Source organism: Erpetoichthys calabaricus, chromosome 8, assembly GCF_900747795.2.
Source record: "Erpetoichthys calabaricus chromosome 8, fErpCal1.3, whole genome shotgun sequence".
NCBI lineage: Eukaryota > Metazoa > Chordata > Cladistia > Polypteriformes > Polypteridae > Erpetoichthys > Erpetoichthys calabaricus.
Window position 1 is genome coordinate 189456677 of NC_041401.2, and position 19931 is coordinate 189476607.

Below are 19931 nucleotides of genomic sequence, written 5' to 3' on the forward strand. Positions count from 1 at the left end.
TATCTTCATTATATAGTGCCCTTTTATCTGTCTATCTTCATTATATAGTGCCTTTCTATCTATCTATCTATCTATCTATCTATCTATCTATCTATCTATCTATCTATCTATCTATCTATCTATCTATCTTCATTATATAGTGCCTATCTATCTATCTATCTATCTATCTATCTATCTATCTATCTATCTATCTATCTATCTATCTATCTATCTATCTATCTATCTATCTATCTATCTATCTTCATTATATAGTGCCTTTTTATCTGTCTATCTTCATTATATAGTGCCTTTCTATCTATCTATCTATCTATCTATCTATCTATCTATCTATCTATCTATCTATCTATCTATCTATCTATCTATCTATCTTCATTATATAGTGCCTTTTTATCTGTCTATCTTCATTATATAGTATCTATCTATCTATCTATCACAGAGTGCGTTTCTGACCCATCGATATTTAAAGTTGCTGTTTGCCATTACCACATGTGCTCAGTTGCCAGAGTTCACAGGCCCACCTATACTTTATATGGCCCACCGTACGAGTCACTTCAGACATTTTGACCCCCTCCTGGTATAAACTCTCCCAGTAACTGTTTCTTGTTTTGTTTTCCCACCTTCTCTTCATGATTAGGAAAAGGGAACTTTTTGGGTTGACTTGAAAAAGCACATGAAGATGACAGCCCCGCCATCCTTGTTCTTCGCCAGCGCCTCTGCCATACTCTACTATAATTGGCAGCAGACATCCCGCTTTATGTCTGGCTAACTGGCGGGGTGTTGTAAATAATAAGTCACATAAAGAAGTCTGATGTGTTTAGTTATTAGTTACAGTAAATAAGAAACTTGCAGCCCGTGCTGTCATGTCTTCCGCTATCTGCTGCTCCTCACAAGCGCATCCATCCCTGGCACTCTCACAATCTGCTTTTAAATCTTTTTAAGCCCAGATGGAAGTTGACAGTAGTTATTCCTCATCATGGAGAAGCTGTTTTATGTGTCACAAGCGCTCAATACTCGTTTCATAGAAGTATATAACACCATTATGAAACACAACACCCCCAGAAGGCAGAGCAGTTAGCTATTTGGGAACCTGCCAATATTGTCATGTTTTATACTTATCTTTTCTGCTTGGGAAAATAATGGGAGAAACAGCTTCATAAGGGCTGCAGAGTCAGTTTTTAATGCCTGCATGTGAGGAAATGGCATACGGCGGGTAGCCGAACAGATCCAGTCAGCCTTTAAATACTTCTCCGTAACGGGCACTGCCTGATGTGGGGGACCAGGAATCTCCAGCGTCTGGTCCAACAGGCTGTGCTCCAACAATGTGGCACTACGTCCAGCTCACAAACAACCCATCTGGGACAAAGCGAAAGAGAAACTAGGGGGTAATTAAACCTTGTGGCGAAAAAGTTCTCGTTTTTTTTTATATAAAGTAAAAGGTTGTTAGGCAACTTCATCCATCGCAATGCAATCAATGTTAGCTGGATCGCAAGAATGGCTCGCATCAATCACTCAGAGAACCCAAGACTGGGTGTCAGAATTGTACACTGGCACTCTTGTAATAATTAATGGGGGACTATGGTGATGGCTGTTAGAAGGAGGCGAAATCCATCAGGGAGATGGCATGAGGAAGATGAATTGAACTGTAGGGGGCACTCTTGGGCCATCTTGGAACTCAAAATGGGACCAGAGAGGGGCTGGGAGAGTCTAAGAGGTGTCAGCTTTATTACAACCTGAAGGACAGAAGGGGGATTAACAATAAGGAGCAAATAAGACAAACGTCCAGCGCGGATAGCCAAGTGCGCCCATAGTGGGTGAAGTTAAAAGTGTATTCTTCCTTAAAATCACCTTTTTTCTAACTTGTTTAATAATAGAACTAGAAATTTTAAAATTTTTGGGCCTAATTATTTTGCACTTTCAGAAATGCCCACTAGAGGGGGATGAACCACCACACCCCAGCTAGAGAACTGGAAAAACACAGAAAGTTTATAAAAAGTTAAAAAAGGTTTTATTTCAACGAATGATGCCCTGAAATACTGCAAAGCTCCAAAGAGCAGAGTGGCACTGCAACCAAAAAAGAAACAAAGTCAGCGCGGGGGGTTGGGGCGGGTTTAGGGGGTTTGGGGTCTGAATATCAGAAAAGGCACAGAAAACCCACAAGGAATCCCCAAAACTGAAATGAACCACCAGGAACTGTGGGAGACCCTCTGGATGTATAGGGCGGAGGGCATTTCCTGGCAGTCATTGGCAGGTGGCCCAGCTTCTTAGGGGACCACCCACACACAACACATGGATCATCACCAAAAGCACAAAAAGACATGAAAGAAACATAAACATGAAATAATGATCCAGAAAGGAACAAAAAATACAGAAAGCAAGAATATGAATCTCAGCCAAGGGAAAAACCCTAATAATAATAATAATACATTTTATTTATACTAGCCAACCCGCGGCATAGCATACGCTGCATAATTATGTATTGATGGGTGACCACTTCCTGAACGACACAGTTGTCAGTACTTGTAGTCACAGTTGAGAAACACTTTTTTAATGTCTTTTAAGCACAGGGGAAACAATGAACATGTGAAACATCCATCCATCCATTTTCCAACCCGCTGAATCCGAACACAGGGTCACGGGGGTCTGCTGGAGCCAATCCCAGCCAACACAGGGCAGGAACCAATCCCGGGCAGGGTGTCAACCCACCACAGGACACACACAAGCACACCCACACACCAAGCACACACTAGGGCCAATTTAGAATCGCCAATCCACCTAACCTGCATGTCTTTGGACTGTGGGAGGAAACCCACACAGACACGGGGAGAACATGCAAACTCCACGCAGGGAGGACCCGGGAAGCGAACCCAGGTCCCCAGGTCTCCCAACTGCGAGGCAGCAGCGTTACCCACTGCGCCACCATGCCGCCACATGTGAAACATCCGTAATGTAATAAGCCACCAAGAAAAGTAACATTGCAACAATGCTATCTACAGAAGTGAAAACAAATTCGAGCCCGGTGCATTCTTTAACTGCCTTGTGGCGCTGTAGTAGTGTTGCTGCTTTGCGGTAAGGAGACTCTGGAAGATTGTGGGTTCGCTTCCCGGTTCCTCCCTGTGTGGATAGTGCTTTGAATACTGAGAACACTGCTTTATATCAATGTAACGAAGTATCATTATTATTATGTGTCCAGCGTGCGCTCTCTCTCTCTCTCTCTCGCGCACGTGCCTGTATGTGTGTGTCACATGCTCTCGCTCTCTCTCTCTCTCTCTCGCTCGCTCGCTGCACGTGGTCCTGCAGGCAAACGCCGCAAAAATAATATATTGATGGCTGAACACTTCCGGAAAGACACAGTTGTCTAAAAAGAGGGAAAAAAAATGAACATTTGCAAAATCCGTAACGCTGCTTTCAGTAAGTACAATGCACACGCGTTTAATTTGTCGGCCACTTTTTGCCAGCCGTCTTTTCTGGTTTGGGCTGCTTTTGCAGTGTTACCGCTTGTGCATATTAAATCTTGAAATCCTTTGAGTAACAAATTAACTAACTAACACCCACCCACACACACACACAGCTTGTGTAGAAGCGTCTGGACTGTTGCAGGGCCTGCATCGGTGAAGCAGGTGAGACGCTAATGAAACAGAGGCACAGGGCTTATTGGTTTTTAAAGATTGCTTCCTTCATTGTGTTTTGAGAGGGAAACATACAATTGTCCGTGACTGACAATTGGAGGACCGCCGTCGCACGCTCATTCAGCGATTCACATCCGCAACAAACATGCCTCTTCTTACATGGATGGTCCTGCCGCGTCCACCCTCGTTCTCAAAGCATACACACCGCCTGGTCATGTGCCCGCTCGCAAAAGCAACTCACGGAGACCCGCCCACCAACTCTAAGACCATGGTGTGTAAAACAGTTTGCCATGGTGGTGCGTGCGTCACATCTTTTTGAAAGTTTGGCCCTGTGCCTTATTAATTGTCATCGCAAAGGCAAATCTAACAGGAAATTGTCTTCGTATAAAAGTAAAAGGCAAATTATTTGTGACAAACAAACTGTTTTAACACGCTGCATACCAACCCGCGGTGTAGTATACGCCGCATAATCACGCCGTTTTTTGTAATGTTTTTTTAAGCAGAGGGAAAAAAATGAACATTTGCTAAAATCGTAACGCTGCTTTCAGTGAGTACAATGCACACGCGTTTAATTTGTTACTAATGAACTAACTAACTCCCACCCACCCAGCTTGTGTGAAAAAAATGCGCCCGTTCTTTCATCATTTTGTTGCAGCCTATCAAAGACTTGCTGATCATGTTTTCTAGACTCAATATACATGTTACAGGGCCTGCATCGGTGAAGCAGGTGAGACGCTAATGAAAAAGAGGCACAGGGCTTATTGGTTTTTACAGACTGCTTCCTTCATTGTGTTTTAACCTCAGTTTTAAAGGATTGTTTTAAGGATCCCATGGGATACCCCTCGCAAAATGTTTTACACGCTGCATACAGCCATTCACATCCGCGAGAAACATGCCTCTATGAACAGTCAACGTGGCTCAGAGAAGCATGTGGCCTCTAGCACAGACGAACATAAATGACGCCATATTTCCCGAGTCATCGCGTCCGAGTTGGTGGGCGTGGCTCTGCGAGTTGTCGTCGTATCCAATGGTCTTAGAGTTGGTGGGCGTGGCTCCTTCCTGCGTGCGCCATGGGCGGCTTACTTGTCGGCGGCTTAGTGAATTATATATATAGATAGAACCTTTCCCACAGCTGAAATATGACTCTGTCATTATAAAGGGAGATTCACTCGAAAGAGGCCCCGAATGTTCAGGATATCCAGAAAGGATCAAAAATACATAAAACAAGAATATGAACCTCAGCCAAGGGAAAAACCCTAATAATAATAATAATAATAAAAATAATACATTTTATTTATATAGCGCCTTTCCCACAGCTGAAATATGACTCTGTCATTATAAAGGGAGATTCACTCGAAAGAGGCCCCGAATGTTCAGGATATCCAGAAAGGATCAAAAATACATAAAACAAGAATATGAACCTCAGCCAAGGGAAAAACCCTAATAATAATAATAATAATAAAAATAATACATTTTATTTATATAGCGCCTTTCCCACAGCTGAAATATGACTCTGTCATTATAAAGGGAGATTCACTCGAAAGAGGCCCCGAATGTTCAGTACAGTAATCCCTCGCTACTTCGCGGTTCACTTTTCGCGGATTCACGACTTCGCAGATTTTATATGTAAGCATATCTAAATACATAACGCGGATTATTTGCTGTTTCGCGGGTTTCTGCGGACAATGGGTCTTTTTACTTGCTTCCTCAGTTGGTTTGCCGAGTTGATTTCATACAAGAGATGCTATTGGCAGATGGCTGAGAAGCTACCCAATCAGAGCACGCAGTTAAGTTCCTGTGTGCTGCTGATTGGCTCAGCGACGGAGTGTTGCATTAACCAGGAAGTCTCATCTCACTTATTCATCATTAACGTGCTCCTGCTACTGCTTCAGGGGCCATGTCCAAGCGCCAACAGAAGATGCAAATGATTGCAGAAAAGGTAAAAGTTTTGGATATGTTGAAGGAAGGGAACAGCTACACCGCCGCAGGACATCGATTCTTTTTATTTAAAAAGGAGGAAAAGCATATAAGATCTACAGCCGCAGTGTCCTTTAACCAGGGTGCAAAACGAGTTGCAAGTGGACGTGATAAGGCAGTAGTCTGGATGGAATCTGCTTTAGGAATCTTTGCAACAAGGTCGACGACGTCATGACCGCCTACAAGCTGTTACGTGTACTTCGCTATACAGTAAGTATAAACTTATCTACCGATTTCATATTGCTTAGCAGTTGTCCCTGTTATTAATATAGTAAATGGTGGGTTGTAAACAATACAGGGAGGGTTTAAAAACGTCCAAATACACATTAAATAATTATAGTGTCCCTACTTCGCGGAAATTCAGTTATCGCGGTCGGCCTTGGAACCTATCTCCTGCGATAAGTGAGGGATTACTGTATATCCAGAAACGAACAAAAAATACAGAAAACAAAAAACAAAACCCTAATAATAATAATAATAAATAATAATAATAATACATTTTATTTATATAGCGCCTTTCCCACAGCTGAAATGTAATGCTGTCATCATACAGGGAGATTCACTCGAAAGAGGCCCCGAATATTCTTTTGTAACTCCCGTTAGGATGAAGCAATCTGAGCCACAATAATCCACTCTACACCTTGATGTGTGTGTAATCGATTGCATTAATGCGATGCTGGAAGTGGTTTCCGATTTCTGCCAGACACATTTCGACACGGCGCTCCATGGTCCTGAACGTATCGGCAAGCGTCTCTCGTGGGGGGAGAGCAATAATTTCACGTTGGATGTTTTCCTTCAAATCTTCTGCAGTGCTTGTCCCGACAGACTTTTCCTTTGCGCAGACCCCAAAGGAAGAAGTCTGGTGGTGTCAGATCCGGCGACCGTGGTGGCCAAAGCCCCTTTGAAATGACCCTGTTGCCGAAGAAGAACTCCATTTCTGCCATGCTCCTGGACGATGTGTGACACGTTGCTCCATCTTGCTGGATGTAACCTTCCGTTAACTCGCGATCATCCACTTGATTCTGACATCACTTAAACGAATCGGTGACCCAATAGGTTCGCACCATGAAGACGCACTGCTCAATACTGTACACCACCATCCTGACTGAGTGAAGAGGTATGGGCGGTAGGCACCCAGAAGTTGCAAACGGAGGTTAAACGTCACGACGGCTGTCATCACTCCAACGCAGGGGCATCCCAGTTTGTTCCAGGCTCTGTATACTGAGGAGCACATTGCACGTTGTTGTTTCGTTAGATTGCTTTGTCCTTTCAAGAGTTATTACAGAATATTTGGGGCCTCTTTTGAGTGAATCTCCCTGTACATACAGTATATCATATTTATGATTTTACCGCTACACCTTTTTTGTTTTTGACTTGGGTGCCACCATTTTGTGTAACGGTCGCTAAGATACATGACACGGTTGTTAGGGGCGTGGCTCCAGAATATACTGACGTACCTGAGCGCGGCAGTTTAGATTTGACGATGATGATGATCTGCAGATACGTGTAGTCAACATCAACAATAATTTATTTCTTGTAGAGCCCAAAAATCACACAAGGAATGCCTCAATGGGCTTTAACAGGCCCTGTTTTTGACAGCCCTCCTTGCAGGGTCTATTAGGATTTGGTTTCTTTTGCTGATTTTTTTTTTTTTTTATATGTTTCCCATAATTTTACACTTTTTTTTGCTGGGGGGGGGAGAGGTGTTTGAGTCACTGGAGCTAATTCCAATATTCATCCATCCATCCATTATCCAACCCACTATATCCTAACTACAGGGTCACGGGGGTCTGCCAGAGCCAATCCCAGCCAACACAGGGCACAAGGCAGGAAACAAACCCCTGGGCAGTGCGCTAGCCCACCACAGGGCACACACCAAGCACACCCTAGGGACAATTTTGGATCACCAATGCACCTAACCTGCATGTCTTTGGACTGTGGGAGGAAACCCACGCAGACACGGGGAGAACATGCAAACTCCATTCAGGGAGGACCCGGGAAGTGAACCCAGTTTCTCCTAACTGCGAGGCAACAACGCTACCCACTGCGCCACCTTGCTGCCCAATTCTAATTTTCATTTTTGGCAATTCCTTTTTTTTGATTTTTAAGTTAAAAGGAGGATTTTGAAATCTGCCCTAAACTTTGCTGGAAGCTAGTGTAAGGACGTGAGAACTGGAGTGATGTGTTCACATCTTCTAGTTTTTGTAATGATTATTTCAGCAGTGTTTTGAATTAACTGAAAGCTGCATAAAGAACGATTTGAACAGCCAGTGAACAACACATTGCAGTCGGTAATCCTGCTAGAAAAATAAGCATGAATTAACTTCTCAGTTTCCTGAAAATTTAGAAAACGCCTTAATATTACAGCATTTTTAAGATCGAAAGACATATTTTAGAAAGTTTTGTGATGTGTGTTTTAAATGATATGTTAGTGTCAAGAATAACACCTATCTTTTAAAATAAAATTAAAAAAACATAAAAAATAACCCTATGTTTATGTATGTTGTCACACATGCACATCGGAGGATCTCCTCACAGGCTCAATCAGGGTATATGATAACCCGCCAGGGAGAGAGAGGGGGCGCTGTCGCTAGCATTCTCTTCTCCTTCACTCCCAGCAGCACCAGGAAACCGCCCAGTGAGGGCACTTAGCTCCGCCCCTTCCAGTTTGTGCGTTATAAAAAGCCTGGAAGGAGGGGTCATTTGTATTAAGAGAAGCCTGCTGGACGGAGGTCCAGTAAATGATCCTTATTTGACAGCCAAGAGCCGGATACTTTGTTGTTGTGCCTGAGAGGCAACTGACTTTATCACCAAAGACTGTGATTTTGTTTTGGACGACCTGTCATTCCAGGACCTGCCCACAATATCTATCTACAGTGCATCCGGAAAGTATTCACAGCGCATCACTTTTTCCACATTTTGTTATGTTACAGCCTTATTCCAAAATGGATTAAATTCATTTTTTTCCTCAGAATTCTACACACAACACCCCATAATGACAACGTGAAAAAAGTTTACTTGAGGTTTTTGCAAATTTATTAAAAATAAACAAACTGAGAAATCCCATGTCCATAAGTATTCACAGCCTTTGCTCAATACTTTGTCGATGCACCTTTGGCAGCAATTCCAGCCTCAAGTCTTTTTGAATATGATGCCACAAGCTTGGCACACCTATCCTTGGCCAGTTTCGCCCATTCCTCTTTGCAGCACCTCTCAAGCTCCATCAGGTTGAATGGGAAGCGTCGGTGCACAGCCATTTTAAGATCTCTCCAGAGATGTTCAATCGGATTCAAGTCTGGGCTCTGCCTGGGCCACTCAAGGACATTCACAGAGTTGTCCTGAAGCCACTCCTTTGATATCTTGGCTGTGTGATTAGGGTCGTTGTCCTGTTGAAAGATGAACCGTCGCCCCAGTCTGAGATCAAGAGCGCTCTGGAGCAGGTTTTCATCCAGGATGTCTCTGTACATTGCTGCAGTCATCTTTCCCTTTATCCTGACTAGTCTCTCAGTCCCTGCCGCTGAAAAACATCCCCACAGCATGATGCTGCCACCACCATGCTTCACTGTAGGGATGGTATTGGCCTGGTGATGAGCGGTGCCTGGTTTCCTCCAAACGTGACGCCTGGCATTCACACCAAAGAGTTCAATCTTTGTCTCATCAGACCAGAGAATTTTCTTTCTCATGGTCTGAGAGTCCTTCAGGTGCCTTTTGGCAAACTCCAGGTGGGCTGCCATGTGCCTTCTACTAAGGAGTGGCTTCCGTCTGGCCACTCTACCATACAGGCCTGATTGGTGGATTGCTGCAGAGATGGTTGTCCTTCTGAAAGGTTCTCCTCTCTCCACAGAGGACCTCTGGAGCTCTGACAGAGTGACCATCGGGTTCTTGGTCACCTCCCTGACAAAGGCCCTTCTCCCCCGATCGCTCAGTTTAGATGGCTGGCCAGCTCTAGGAAGAGTCCTGGTGGTTTCGAACTTCTTCCACTTACGGATGATGGAGGCCACTGTGCTCATTAGGACCTTCAAAGCAGCAGAAATTGTTCTGTAATCTTCCCCAGATTTGTGCCTCGAGACAATCCTGTCTCTGAGGTCTACAGACAACTCCTTTGACTTCATGCTTGGTTTGTGCTCTGACATGAACTGTCAACTGTGGGACCTTCTATAGACAGGTGTGTGCCTTTCCAAATCATGTCCAGTCAACTGAATTTACCACAGGTGGACTCCAATGAAGCTGCAGAAACATCTCAAGGATGATCAGGGGAAACAGGATGGACCTGAGCTCAATTTTGAGCTTCATGGCAAAGGCTGTGAATACTTATGTACATGTGCGTTCTCAATTTTTTTATTTTTAATAAATTTGCAAAAACCTCAAGTAAACTTTTTTCACGTTGTCATTATGGGGTGTTGTGTGTAGAATTCTGAGGAAAAAAATGAATTGAATCCATTTTGGAATAAGGCTGTAACATAACAAAATGTGGAAAAAGTGATGCGCTGTGAATACTTTCTGGATGCACTGTATCTAAATATATAAAAAAATCTTGGGTCGAGACGTGATCATCTCAGAGAGACACTTTAACGTCCCACTCCCCCACCAGCTCGGTGCGTTCAGCCCCCCCCCTTCCCTTTCACAACGTGAGCAGCAGAGGCCCCGGGGGGGGAGTGGGGGGGGGCAAGCAAAGCGAAGTTACCTACTGGTTCCAAACTGGCCCTCTGCTGGTTTCCCATCCAGAGGGTTGTTTTTTTTTTCTGCCTTTTATTCAATATTTTTATATATTATTGGCTCCGGTCCCCCTTAGATAGACCCCATAATGGATTAACTTGGCTGGAGAATGTTGCATTATGTAGTTAGCCTAACTGTATCTTTAAAAGATTATTTTTTTCTTTTATCTTTGCTATGTTTCCACACTCAAACGTAAGTGGCACACGTCTGAATTCTTTTCTTTTTGATAAGAGGACCACCCTCTGCAAGGCTGACTTCTGGGAGGCTCCTGGAGATTTGCACTTGAATCTAAAATCGCAGCCTAATATCTCTCGCCGCCTCAAACCCCGACTCTTATTGTCATCCAGATGGTGGTGATAGGATTCTGCTCTATTTTCGAACCTCTTAAAACATTGGAGTTGTCTGCACCTGCGCCCGTACGGAATGGAGATCTCTCGGGTTCGTTGGCACGGCTCTCATTTACTGGATTTAAAATGCATCAAGGGGGTCCTGTACACGTTCAAGGCGTTCTTATGCAAGATAACATTCTTGTTTTTTTTTTTTTTTTTGTCTTCTCTGTGAAGGTCCTTGGAGGGGTGGGGGGGACGTGCTTTATGAAGTAAGGGCTTAAGTTAAAGGGCACGGCCCCTCGGTCTGCGCTTCATTCCAGAGGTAGAACATTAATTAATTTACTGCAGGGATGAGTGAACTGAGCCTCTCCAAGCCCTGCACATCATAACGTGGCTCACTGAGAGCTTCATGGAAGCTTTCAGAGATGAAGGATTTTGCAAACCCCCCCCTCACCCCCACCTCCACCACCACCTTGGTCCTCTCAAGATTTGTTTTCAATCCATTAAACAGAGCTATGAATTCACACGGTGAAATTTTAACTCTGTCCTTTCAGGTAACATTTTATTAATTCACCAAACACCTGCGGAGGATATGGGGATAAGTGGCAAGTATCCCACCCGGTTATTTGGGATGGGTATGCAGTTAGTCTTCCTTCTCTTTGTCTGCTCCAAGATTGGGTCCTTCCTTGGAGCACTTTTGGTAAATGCTAACTACTGCATGTAAGTCACAAGGTATGGGACCATCATGGATCAGACTTGTCCTTCCAGCACCTCCTACAGATGTTCGATTGGACTGAGACCTCAGCCGAGTCAGTACCTCACAATCTTTGTCATGTTCCTCAAACCGTTCCTGAACAGTTTTTGTAGTCTGTCAAGGTGTTTGGGCAAAGTTGTGGGGTCCAGTGGCTATGGGTTGGTGAAGTAAGGTTCACGGATCTTGACTTTGCTGACAATGCTGTGATCTTCGCGGAGTCAGTGGAGGCTCTGATCGGGGTGCTCGAGAGACTGTGAGGAGTCTGAGTGTCCTTCCAGCACCTCCTACAGATGTTCGATTGGACTGAGACCTCAGCCGAGTCAATACCTCGCAATCTTTGTCATGTTCCTCAAAACGTTCCTGAACAGTTTTTGTAGTCTGTCAAGGTGTTTGGGCAAAGTTGTGGGGTCCAGTGGCTATGGGTTGGTGAAGAAAGGTTCACGGATCTTGACTTTGCTGATGATGCTGTGATCTTTGCGGAGTCAATGGATGCTCTGATCGGGGTGCTCGAGAGACTGAGTGAGGAGTCTGAGTGTCCTTCCAGCACCTCCTACAGACGCTCGATTGGACTGAGACCTCAGCCGAGTCAGTACCTCACAATCTTTGTCATGTTCCTCAAACCGTTCCTGAACAATTTTTGTAGGCTGTCAAGGTGTATTATCCTGCTGAATGAGGTCACTGCCATCAGGCAATGCCAGCACCATGAAGAGGTGCATGTGGTCTGTAACCACCTTAAGGTAGGTGGCACATGTCAAAGTAACAACCACATGAATGCCAGGAGCCAAGGTTCCTCCACAGAACATTGTCTCCACCGGCTTCCCACAGTGCACCCTGCTGCCAACTCTTCCACAGGTGAACGACGCACACACACCCATAGGTCCACATAGTCTAAATGAAAACGTGATTCATTAGACCAGGCCACCTACTTCCATTGCTCCATGGTTCAGCTCTGATGCTCATGTGCCCATTGGAGGCCCTTTTGGCACAGTAGTCAGCATGGCCTACACAGCAAGTACCTTTCTTTCTTGGCCAGCTCTATGTTTTTCAGCAGCTTTCACTCCTCACAAGCTTCAGTGAGTCTTAGACACCCATGACCTTGTTGCTTGTTCACCACTTGTCCTTCCTTGGACCACTTTTGTTAGATTCTAACTACTGCATGTAAGTCACAAGGTATGGGACCATCATGGATCAGACTTGTCCTTCCAGCACCTCCTACAGATGTTTGATTGGACTGAGACCTCAGCCGAGTCAATACCCCGCAATCTTTGTCATGTTTCTCAAACCATTCCTGAACAGTTTTTGTAGTCTGTCAACGTGTTTGGGCAAAGTTGTGGGGTCCAGTGGCTGTGGGGCATCTGTTGGTGAAGAAAGGTTCACGGATCTTGACTTTGCTGATGATGCTGATGATGATCGGGGAGCTCGAGAGACTGAGTGAGGAGTCTGAGTGTCTGGGCTTGCGAGGGTCCTGATAAAAACCAACATCCAGGCCTTTAATGACCTCTTGGGCACAGCCATCAGCAGTGTGTCTAGTTGCAGAGAGAGTGTTGACCTTGTTGAGAGGTTTACTTACCTGGGCAGTGACATTCATGTCTCTGGTGACTCTTCCTATGAAGTCAGTAGACGGATTGAGAGAGCATGGGGGGGTCATGAGGTCACTGGAAAGGGGTGTGTGGCACTCCCGATATCTATGCAAAAGGACGAAGGTCCAAGTCTTTAGAGACCTGGTGCTTCCTGTCTTGCTATATGGTTGCGAGACATGGATGCTATCCAGTGACATGAGACGAAGACTGGACTCCTCAGTACTGTGTCTCTCCGGAAAATCCATGGGTACCGTTGGTTTGATTTTGTGTCGAATGAGCGGTTGCTCATGGAGTCCCGGATGAGGCGCATTACCTGCTTTGTGAAGGAGCGTCAGATACAGCACTACGGCCATGTGGCGCGTTTCCCCGAGGGTGATCCAGCTCGTAAGATCCTCATTGTTGGGGACCAGAGTGGCTGGACCAAACCAAGGGATCGCCCACGTAACACCTGGCTGCGGCAGATAGAGGGTCATTTCCGGAGGGTGAGACTAGACCGCGTGTCAGCCTGAGGGGTCCCAAGTTGTTTCGTTGTGTAGTGGGTGCGGCAACGCACTGTAACAGTGCATGCTCCCCGACTTGACTTGACTTGTCAAGGTGTATTATCCGGCTGAATGAGGTCACTGCCATCAGGCAATGCCAGCACCATGAAGGGGGTGCATGTGGTCTGCAACCACCTTAAGGTAGGTGGCACATGTCAAAGTAACAACCACATGAATGCCAGGAGCCAAGGTTCCTCCACAGAACATTGTCTCCGCCGGCTTCCCACAGTGCACCCTGCTGCCATCTCTTCCACAGGTGAAAGATGCACACACACCTGTCGGTCCACATTATCTAAACAAAAATGTGATTCATTAGACCAGGCCACCTACTTCCATTGCTCCATGGTCCAGCTCTGATGCTCATGTGCCCATTGGAGGCCCTTTTGGCACAGTAGTCAGCATGGCCTACACAACAAGTACCTTTCTTTCTTGGCCAGCTCTACATTTTTTTAGCAGCTTTCACTCCTCACAAGCTTCAGTGAGCCTTAGACACCCATGACCTTGTCTCATGTTCATCATTTTTGGTAGATACCCGCCACTTCGTACTTGGAATACCCTTCATAACCTGCCATTTTGGAGATACTCTAACCCTGTCATCCAGTCATCACAATTTGGCCCTTGTGAAAGTTGCTCAAATCTTTATACTTGTCCATTTTTCCTGCTTCCATCTCATCACTTTCAAGAAGTGAGTGTTCACTTTGCTGCCTAATGTATCCCACCCCATGACAGGACATTGAAGCGAGATAATCATTGGTATCTACTTCACCTGGCTGCGGTTTTATTCGTTGTATAGCACAGACTGTAAAGCAGGCAGCAGGATGGGGATAATCACTTATAGAGAAATAATGAACCACTTCACTGCATGCTTAAGTCCAGGTAGCCATGAAGGAGAAAGAAACCAAAATTTCAGTGTGATGAGTATCTGAAGACAGGAAATCTGGAGGATCGAGTCCAGCTGGCCACCCTATCCCCTCTGAGCCACATATTCAGGACAGCGAGTCGGTGTGCGACCCACATGGGCCTGTTGTCATGTCAAGGGCTACGTTCTCCAACTCTGATGTTGCCGTCCTTTGTGAAATTTTTGTCAAAACTTGTTCTTCGATGAGATACAATGGAGAAAGGCTTTGCTTTATTATTTTTTGATTTGCCTTAGAATTACCAGAGCCTCATATTTTGGAACTGCCACTGGAGTGTAGATTTGAGCCCGACTAACCTTTTCTGTTCTTTTGCACAGCATTCCTTTCGGCCACAGTTCTTAGCCACAGCCCATCAATTACAGGAAGAAGGCTTCAAGGTAAGACGTTCAGAGTTACTAAGGGGATATCCCGCCGAGGGGAGGCAAATAATGGCCGGGCGGCATAACCGATGTTCTGAATACGTGTGGTGCTCTCGTCATGAGCCATCACTCAGGTCCTCCACCTTAGTCATCTTAGTTAGGAGATATCTGTGGACTAACATGGTTGAGAGGACGTCAGGGCCCACGTCAGGCTTGTTCCACCTGAGCTCTGCTCCACTAATTTCAGTTTTCTTGGGACTATAAGATGAGTAAGGATTTAGGACAACCTTAAAAACAACATACCGTGACGTCTTGGGTGAAATGGCCGTGAGCCAAAAATGAATTCCAAATAAAGTAAACAAGCAGATATCAGAGCCAGAAAAACCGTGGAGCCCAAATGCTTCATCCTGAACGTTAGCCATAAATCAAGGCTACAATAATCAGGCAAAGGTCCTTGAATCCTAAAGTTTTTAAAATGAGATTTTCTCCATTTTTTTGTTTTTTTTTTTTAATCCGGAAACTTGGACAATGTTATCATCAGTTTTCGCACCTAGTTCATTTGGAGTGTCCTCTCCGAGCTCTGGAGTGATTTCCTCCATAGTCCAGTTTGTTTAGATGTTGAGATGTTGTGGACCAAAGCAACTGGAGTGGGACGCTTTAGCAATGGAGGCTACGGTGCGGTAGAAAGTGAACCCTGGGGCGGTTCTTGTAAGGTATAAATGTGATCCAACATGGGATTGATCTAACTTCAGGAAACACTGTGCATTATGGGATACTTTTCAGTATAAAAAATAAATCCACACATACTTAGAAATTTGTATAAAACAACTCGGTCAAATTCCAGTCAGTCAGATCCGTCTTACCATTCACATCTCTCTCACGATACGATCGAATAGGAGATGAGCGCATAAACCAATGAGGTGTAGATTGACTTGTGATTGGGTAGATCAAACTAACCAGATACAGAGCTGGCGTGATTAACTCTTTGAGGGCTGAATATTTTTTCCAAAAATCGGGTTTCACACATAAAATGTCTGTTGCTGCACTTGTGTTGGCGTCTCTTCCAGCAGCAGTGACTGTGTGGGGCAGCTTGATGGCCAGCAGGAATATACGGCAGGCCAGCCTGGCTGTCTTTGCACGGCGGTGACAGTCGCAGTGTGACACAATCCGGTTTGTACCTCTTGTCCTCGTAAGTGACGGTCCTCCCAGGTGAATCAGCTACACGAGCGTGTTCAGCACTGCCATCAGTTGATTCTGGTACCTCACTTTCGTTTTTGATCTCCAGATCACAGCAGCGAAATCCGAGTCTGATTCATCAATAATTCATAAAACGTCATCCACAGAGTATTTTGCTTTGCGCGTTCGTTTTGGTCTCTCACCAGATCTCGATGCCACTTTAGAAGTTACTGGCTCTTCACTGCTCACTCACGTATATGGAATCGAGGTCAAATCAACGAAAACTAACTTTCCTTCTAGCAAAGAGAGTCAAACTAAAATGTAACGGCGAGTTTTGTCTCAGCTGATTTACAGTTGATTACCCTCCCCTACATCCCGAATTTCGACAAAAGTCGACATCCACCCTGAGAGAGTTTAATAACCAACCCCCTCTAGTCTTTGCACCACAGGTGGGGGTCCCCCCGTCAATGTGATCGCACTTCTAGAGGCGTATTAACTTTGCTATTATCCTTCAGTGTCTCTTTATCGGCCGTATGTTTTTCTGGGGGGTTTTATACGACCAGTCAGGCATGGCTTTACAAATGTTGGCTCTCCGGTGCCCCCTACTGGATGAGTTGCATCATTACATGCATTTTCTGCAGTAGGTTTAATGAAAGCTCTGCTCCACGGAAGATGTGGAGATCATCCCGGCATACGTGTCCATTTCTGCCTAGCAGAGCCAGGCCTGTTTTCCTTTCACCAGTTTGAAATTGTAGCTTGTCGCCTGTGATTATTTTCCTCTTCTCTCGCCCACTTTCATCTCGTATCCATTGTTCAGGGGTCAGCGGTTTATGTCATCCAGCCCTGGGCTACCTCTAACATGCAGTCAAAGGTCTCCCTTCTCCCTCCACCATTCTGTCAGCAACTATTTTGATAACAGGAGACCCTCGGCAATGTTTTTTTCTTCTCTCTCTTTGTTTCTTTCATGAAGATAATAATCGTCAGTTGCATACTGGTGAGGGGGGGGGGGGGGGGGACTGTACACCATGCATTATAATACAAATAAATTAGTCATCTAAGGTGTATCAATATTTATAAGTCCATTTCTATGGCCATTTTTGTCTAAAACGTGCCCATGTCTGCCTTTTCAGCTGTATGCCACAGAAGCCACTTCCGCCTGGCTCAATGCCAATGATGTGTCCTCGATCCCGGTGGCATGGCCGTCACAAGAGGAACAACAAAGCTCAGGGTCTCTGGCTAAAATTTCCAGGTGAGAGCAGAATAAAAAAAATTGTCACATCATGTGGGGGTTGGGGGGTCAAAATGACAGTGTGCCCATCATGCCATCTTCATCCTTGAGTGGATCTAGCGCCCTCTGTTCATGGAGAGCCGTAGTGTCTGCTGGGTTTGTGTTCTGTCTGAAGCCCTAATGTCCTGGCTAAGCAAGAGGTGGTGGTCTTTGAGAGGGGCGTGAAAGTCAGGAGACGCAGCACATGATGAACTACGATTGCCGTTTGTTATAAAAATTTGGCGGGATTTTCTCAATTTTTTTTTTTTTACAGAACAATTTAATGCTGGCCTTTTGTTTTTATTTAGCAGGGTGTCCTAAATCAGTGAAATAATTTACTCTCATTTTGTGACGCCTTTTTGTTCAGTTACAAGCATTTTGAGATGTTAGCATTACCAGTTGCTATGGCAATCTACCCAGAGTGCTCCAGGAATGTGTGACATCATCAGAGGGATGACAAAAAAAAAGTCGATCAGACAGTTCCAAGATTAGAATGAAAATAATTATATAAACTTAACAGAAGCTCTTTGATTTAGAGTTTGGTACTTGACGACAGATCAGATAGACTTTGGTGACAACGTCGGCTTGATGTTTGGATGACATCTCATCTCCTTATCAGCGGAATTTGTAAGATTTGCAGGGATCAGAGTCTTAGATACTCTGTGATTGGCGCACACGGGTAAAAGTCTGAAGAGCAGGGCATCACGTGAATCCTAAATGGATGTGAAATCCAAGAGTGGGGCCAGGGCTCCCCTTTGGGGTCTCACAGGAAGTCATAGATGTATGAGTGGGGGGCAGGGCACACCTTTGGGGTCTCGCAGGAAGTCATACACGTATGAGCGGGGGCAGGGCACACCTTTGGGGTCTCGCAGGAAGTCATACACGTATGAGCGGGGGCAGGGCACACCTTTGGGGTCTCACAGGAAGTCATACACGTATGAGCGGGGGCAGGGCACACCTTTGGGGTCTCGCAGGAAGTCATACATGTATGAGCGGGGGCAGGGCACACCTTTGGGGTCTCGCAGGAAGTCATACACGTATGAGCGGGGGCAGGGCACACCTTTGGGGTCTCGCAGGAAGTCATACACGTATGAGCGGGGGCAGGGCACACCTTTGGGGTCTCGCAGGAAGTCATACATCTCTCACAAGAAGTCATACATGTATGAGTGGGGGGCAGGGCACACCTTTGGGGTCTCACAGGAAGTCATACACGTATGAGCGGGGGCAGGGCACACCTTTGGGGTCTCGCAGGAAGTCATACATGTATGAGCGGGGGCAGGGCACACCTTTGGGGTCTTGCAGGAAGTCATACACGTATGAGCGGGGGCAGGGCACACCTTTGGGGTCTCACAGGAAGTCATACACGTATGAGCGGGGGCAGGGCACACCTTTGGGGTCTCACAAGAAGTCATACATGTATGAGTGGGGGGCAGGGCACACCTTTGGGGTCTCACAGGAAGTTATACATGTATGAGTGGGGGCAGGGTACACCTCTGGGGTCTCGCAGGAAGTCATACATGTATGAGTGGGGGCAGGGCACACCTCTGGGGTCTCGCAGGAAGTCATACATGTATGAGTGGGGGTAGTGCACACCTTTGGGGTCTCGCAGGAAGTCATACATATATGAACGGAGGCAGGGCTCCCCTTTGGGGTCTCGCAGGAAGTCATACATATATGAACGGGGGCAGGGCACACCTTTGGGGTCTCACAAGAAGTCATACACGTATGAGTGGGGGCAGGGCTCCCCTTTGGGGTCTCACAGGAAGTTGTACGTGTGTGTTAAATGAACGGTTCACAGTTCATCAGGGGCTATATTGTATGCAATGGGCAAGAAGATCAGGGTCTGGCTGCTATTGATGGTGTATTTCTGGGACTGAAGGATGAGGGGCTGGGGTCTAGAGATCAGGGGCTTAAGCACCTGAAGACCCCCAAACCCCCAAGGCTATAGCTCCTGATCCTTTTCATTACAACAATTCTATCTCCTTCTGATTCAGTGCACACACACAAGGGGCTCCTCTTTAATTCTATGGCTCCTTAGTGCTCCTTGTGCCACCCCAGACATTTGCAGTGGAGTTGGTTTTCTTTTCTTTTTCTAAAAGTTCCATCCAAGTTTTGTGCAGGCTAAAGCAGATCAATTTTTTTCTCAAATCTTCACTTTTTTCTGAACTAGTTATTACATAATGAACCCCTAGGTGAAAATGTAGAGTTGTACAAAAGCAAACTAGAAATTCTTCATTATTGACACATTAGAAGACACTTTAACCTTCTTATTATATTGGTGGTCAGGTTCATGCTGGAAATGCCTAAATTATTAGCGCCTTGATTTACATGTACACCTGCAGTTCTTACCTACGTGACATCCACTCATCACTCGTCACAGACAGCAATGGCCGAGGCTGATAGACACCACGGCATTAATACCTTAGAACAGCGGTGGGCAAAGTCGTTCCTGGAGGGCTGCAGTGGCTGCAGGTTTTTGCTCCAACTCAATGGCTTAATAAGAAGCACTTATTGCTCAAGTAACACTCTGGCTTCATTTTAGAGGTCTTGGTCTTTAAGAGCTGGAGGTGGCAGAGTCAAAGGTGCTAAGATTTGCATTGGGTGTGATGAGGATGGACAGGATTAGAAATGAGGACATCAGGGGGTCAGCTCAGGTGGGACGGTTTTGCGTTGGTTTGGACATGTGCAGAG

At 45.5% G+C, this 19931-nt stretch overlaps 1 protein-coding gene across 1 annotated transcript in view; it reads left to right on the top strand.

The window, feature by feature from the left end:
• Window positions 1-19931, top strand: part of cps1 (carbamoyl-phosphate synthase 1, mitochondrial) — a 289732-nt gene that overhangs the window by 250382 nt on the left and 19419 nt on the right. The window contains exons 35-36 of the mRNA XM_051930296.1: window positions 14756-14815; window positions 17104-17222. Coding sequence (XP_051786256.1) covers window positions 14756-14815; window positions 17104-17222 — 179 coding nt within the window. The remainder of the gene's footprint in view (window positions 1-14755; window positions 14816-17103; window positions 17223-19931) is intronic.